Here is a 5,455-nt window from a genome sequence, read left to right on the forward strand (position 1 = left end):
ACTTTAAATGTGAAATTAAAACCGCCAGCAGGTGGCAGCAAGTCACTGTTAAGAAGGGAGTCATTGCGATTGAACCGAATCATTTAAACGGTTGATTCATTCAGGAACGAAACACCATCATGTTGCTCAGAGACGCAAAACAACGCTGTGGCTGTGTTTGGAATTTTTATTGTTGGCAAAATAAAGCAAAAACAGGCAATATAGTGTCTAAAACGTAAGTCTCATAATATTACCTTCTTGTTTATTGAACTGTTGAATAAAATCACATTTGTAATCATGCTGATTTTAGAGGTGAAAACTGGCACTCTTCGTGTGATATTGACTAACTTTCTTTCTGTGGTATTTTAATGGACAATGGCGTTTAGTCTTTCACAAAACATAGCTAACGTAGGGACATTATAACTAGCCACCATATTGATTTACGGCAAATAATTTGCCTCGATGATTTTTTGTATTCGAGTTACTCGAGGTATTCGAGGAATCGTTTCAGCCCTAATTGTAACATATCACAATATTTATTTTTACTGTATTTTTGATGAAATAAATGCAGCCTTGGAGAACACTTTCGAAAACATCAAAATATCTTACTACCACCAAACTACGTTCATACTTAATCTGTGCTCTTCATGAGTAATTTCACACGCTTTCTCTATTAAGGCCACATAGATATTCCCTCTATCTTCTCAAATGGCCAAACATTCATAAGGTCTTACTGCAAATGCAACACAATGGTATTAGCAACCAAAAAGAGTTAGCTCACCTCCTCTGGCTTGGTCTCTCCATTTGCAGTGGGCGCAGATTCTTTCTCCTCTTTCTTTCCTTTGGCTCCGCCCTTCTTCTCCTTTACCGCTTTGTCATTGGATGGCTTCTGTGCAGAAAACACAAATGGGACAACGGGTTAAATAATTCTGTCCCAAACCAGTTTAATTGCTCCAAAATACACCGGCCAGCACCAGATCACGCCAGTTCTCTCTACTGTGGAAATGCTACTAAAAAGTTAATATCATCCATACAACACACAAACTTCATCAACATGCTTTCATATATTCAGGAAAGAACTTACCTACAATGCAAAGCACATGCAAAAACATGCTAAAATGTCACAAAGATAGAGACAGAAAATAAGAAAAGAGACCTATTACCTTGGCAGCTGGCTTTTTAGCTTTTGGTTCAGGTTTAGGAGCTGGTTTCTACGGGTTGAAAGAAAACAACAGGAAGAAAGAAGTTAAAAACAGTGTAAGGATTTCAAAACTGATAACACAAAGGCCACAAAAAGTGGTAAATTTATGTATAACACGATAATAAAGTAGTTAGGTACAAGTTCAATTAAAGCAAACACATCTAAACTGTATCATTGAATAATACATAGACACTATCAATGTGTTTGTAAGTTGAGGATGCTTAGAGGGCATGTGATAGCACTATATTGCTCATGTTTATGGCAAACTTGTTCCTAGAACTGGTTTCCACTGCTTTTTAACCCTTCTAGGGGATATGCAAATGACATCTGGGCATATGGATGAAAGAAAAGACACTTACTGAGGAAAGACGCTCTGACCTCCGAGTGGGCTAAGAGAAGAAGAAACATTGAAAGCGTGCAGAAAGTTGATCAAATTTGCAATAGCTAAACCACAATAATGACATTTTTAATAGATTTTATTGGCATCAGCAATGTCAGTCAAACAAATATGTACATAAACTGATATTTAAGGTTAAACTGCACTGTTAACAGTTCTACATTTGAAAAAGAAATGAATATGAATGGTAGTTTACCTCCTGCTTTGTAACTTTGGTGGCGTCTTTGGCCTCTGCTCCCTCGGGTGACTGTGCAGACAAAACAAACATGCAAAATTTGTACATATAGACATTTCTTCACACAAATACATTTTATTTCATGTGACAGGTACAGATTAAATAAGAGTCTAAAAGACTTCTGAGACAAAGTACTTATCACCCTTTAGATGCTAACAGGTTATCTTTTTAACTGATAAATTGACACTTGCAAAGATAATGCTAATTCATCTCAGTTCATACACAATGTTCAGTAGCTTTTGTCTGTCAGACTTCACTGGTATAATCAGATACACCGCTTTGGTCACAGATGTTACATAGGTCTATGGTGTGTTTGGTAATTTGTCTCTGGTAGTTTGCTAATGCTCTGGGCACAATTTAATATGCCACATCTTCACTCTCAAATAAACTGGTTGCCAATATAGATCTGTGTTTATTACATTTCATAATATACTCAAATTTTATATATACATGTGTATACATGAGAGAATTAGATACACAAATCTCATCTTTTCTTGGTGTGAGAACTATTGATATGTTATGAACCATTATTTAATAAAGTAGCTTCACCTCAGAGGTCTACACCTTCTCAGTTGTATCCAACCATTGAATCATACAACAAATGTCGTTTGGACATAATCTGCTGATAGTCAATTCATTGTGATGAAATATTTAATGAGGTAATTTTAACGACCAAAAACATACTATTTCTTTGTGTTCTACATTTTAGCTGCAATATTGATACATACAACCTTACAAAGACACTTAAAAAAAAATGTTGAGACCCAAAAGATAATATTTACACCATGGCAGAAAAACGTTTAAATAATATAATTTAATTTTCTCATTTTTCTTTGTTTCAATAAATTTTGACTAATTATATTTTGTTTATATAATGTTTATACATGGGGGGAAACAAACAAATCATTATTTTAAACCAACACTATAAACTGAATAGAAAATAAAACCGCTCATATAATTTGACCTTCTGTGGTTTAACTTTGTCTGGATGGTAGGCAGCTCAAAAAAAAAAAAAAAAACTTAAAACGCACTTAATTTTTTTTATTTGATTTTATATTTGGTGGAAAGCATTATTTTGGCGCCTATTCTTGTAACGTGTCCATTATTTGTTCAGCCTCACTAACTGAAGAGATGCTCCCCCTAGGGTAACTCACGCTTCAGTGCCTCTATCATGAACACATCTCTACTTGATAAAGCAGGAGTGCAATCTCAATGGATTTTTATTTTCTGGAAGACCCACCCGCCCACAGTCCACAGTTCAACAGTGTTTTGTTTTGTCTAACCGCCACAATCGCCTTTATAGGCGAGAAAGAGTTGTGACTGAAAAAGCGCTCGGTTACATACGGGTCTGCCGCTCCGCAATGGGGGTGGAGGAAGAGCCTGTCGGTTCAAACATGGCTATACAAAAATAATGAGGACCTCTATCGATCGACGAAAATGAGCTAATAAAAAACGAACATCTCAAAATGGAGGTGAGTGAGTATAGTACGCATTCGGCGAGAGCAGAGCGCTCGGTTTTGATTCTAACCGAGAGCGACTGAAGCATCACCGCAAAGTGACATTCAGCACAAGTACGCACAAAGTGGCGACTTCACTGCGAAAGAGGCATCGGGTTATTAAACCGCCAACTATCATGGAGGAAATCAGCAAGTGTGACGATGATCGAATGAAGACCGAACGTTCCATTGCTTCTGCAGGATTCCATAATCCAAACCGCGGATTAGGATAGAACGCTTTTAAAAACTTGATCCTCGTCTTACCTGCTCGACGCTGCGTACGTTCTCGTCGTTGAAACGCGAGCCGCTATTTCTTAAAAAACCAGGGAAAATCAAGATGTTAAATATAAACTAGCTTACCTTCCTCTTGGGCATTTTTACAAAATTTCCTGTCACTTGTCTTATTAAATTAGAAAAGCAGGTATGGACCTGTGAGGTGGGGAAGCCAGTTTAACTACGACCGAATACAGGATCAATATCTAAAACACCTCTGGTAATAACATGTTAATATTATGCAGACCTCAGACTCTACCCTCGTCTTTGTCCATTGGTCAGTTCGGTCCACACTTAACCGCCATTCCTCAGAGCGATTGGTCTGCGAGGCAAATATGTTAATATAACGCGCTCAGAGATTGGTTTGACTTTAGGAAAGCTCTTCAGCCGCTCAACCTCATTGGTTACGCGCTCTCTGTATGCAAATGATAGCGCTTTGTATTGGATGGGTTTAAAGGTCCGCGTGAGAGGGGGATAAAGCGACGACACACCAATCCACGCTTGACACCGCACGCTCGGCTGTATGGGAAACGTATGCGCGGCCTCAAAAGAAATGCAAGTGTACACTGAAAAAAAGAAATGGTGTCCATTAATCTGCAACGTATCGAATCACAGAATAACATTTACTTACCTCAGCTGACGTCTCTACTTCAGTATCACTCCTGTTAAATAAGCATGAATGAACTAAGGAAATTAATGTTGAAACTGGAATATTACAACCTAAAATGTATAAATCTCACAGAAAGGTCACAGACAAGGCCACATTTCACCCCAAAATCAAAAGAGAAAATTACCTTAAAATGACTGTAATACACAAGACCAAAAATGTCCTTATTTAAATAAGCATACATTAAAAGTAATACAATAAATACTACCATGATTTAATAAATAATAATAATAATAATTAATATATGTTGCAAAAATATCTTCATGGCATGGTTCATTATTTATACAGGCCTAAAGGTGCCCAAACGTATAATACAAAGGGCCAAAAATCAAACCTGTCTGAGGGCCATTTTGCATTATATCCAATTATATTATAATACAATGAAATAATTAAAGAAAAATGTAAATATATTTTTTATTTTAAGGTATTTTAATAAATTTTAGTAATAATTGCTTTTTAACATTTCAATGCAAAAATAAAACAAAAAATGTTAAAACCAAAATATAAACTATAATTGAATATATGCTTCAGTGGCATGTTTTTTTTCCTCCTATTTTGCCTGTCCTTGTGTTATTACATAGCGGGCTAAATCAAAGTTTATCATGGCCAACTTTGGCCCACAGGCCCTGGTTTGGGCATCTCTGATATATGGCAAAACATCTTTATGAATTGTTACATACAGAAATGTGACATTTTCTTGACAGGTGTCACAAGATTCACACTATAAACCTATAATTGTCTCATCATTGATATAACTGATTCACACGACAGTCATGTGATTGAGGTTAAATGCACAGAACCATTCGCCCCCAAGCTCACAATAGCATCCCTCCACAATGGTGGCCATTGTCTCTGCCACAACCTTACAATGGATAACATTCTATAGTAATTTGACAATGGTTAACATTCTACCATGCTTCACAACACACATGTACCTCTGGAAGCTTGCTGCCACTCCAGAGAAGACAATCAGAGGTTTCCTGTTAATGACAGAGGATGTTCACGTAGCAAACATACATTTCTAGGACACACGTCTATGGATCTGATTCTGGAGATCACTCCATACACAATGTCATGTGCTGACTAATGGTTATGCGTATTCCAGTGTGTATGATGTTGATGACATCTCTCTTTCAAAAGTTTGTGGAAAGACGTAACAAACACACTTTAACCATAAAAACTGTATTTGAATGATCATCGAGGATCA

At 36.8% G+C, this 5,455-nt stretch overlaps 1 protein-coding gene across 1 annotated transcript in view; it reads right to left on the minus strand.

The window, feature by feature from the left end:
* The window catches only part of LOC107671890 (high mobility group nucleosome-binding domain-containing protein 3-like), an 8,440-nt gene extending 4,606 nt beyond the window's left edge, over window positions 1-3,834 (minus strand). Inside the window, exons 1-5 of the mRNA XM_016464895.1 lie at window positions 3,669-3,834; window positions 1,774-1,824; window positions 1,540-1,569; window positions 1,143-1,190; window positions 761-868 (exon numbers count right to left, since the gene is read on the minus strand). Coding sequence (XP_016320381.1) covers window positions 761-868; window positions 1,143-1,190; window positions 1,540-1,569; window positions 1,774-1,824; window positions 3,669-3,683 — 252 coding nt within the window. The 5' untranslated portion in view covers window positions 3,684-3,834. The remainder of the gene's footprint in view (window positions 1-760; window positions 869-1,142; window positions 1,191-1,539; window positions 1,570-1,773; window positions 1,825-3,668) is intronic.
* Window positions 3,835-5,455: the final 1,621 nt, after the last annotated feature.

Source organism: Sinocyclocheilus anshuiensis, unplaced genomic scaffold, assembly GCF_001515605.1.
Source record: "Sinocyclocheilus anshuiensis isolate Anshui unplaced genomic scaffold, SAMN03320099.WGS_v1.1 scaffold1089, whole genome shotgun sequence".
NCBI classification, from domain to species: domain Eukaryota; kingdom Metazoa; phylum Chordata; class Actinopteri; order Cypriniformes; family Cyprinidae; genus Sinocyclocheilus; species Sinocyclocheilus anshuiensis.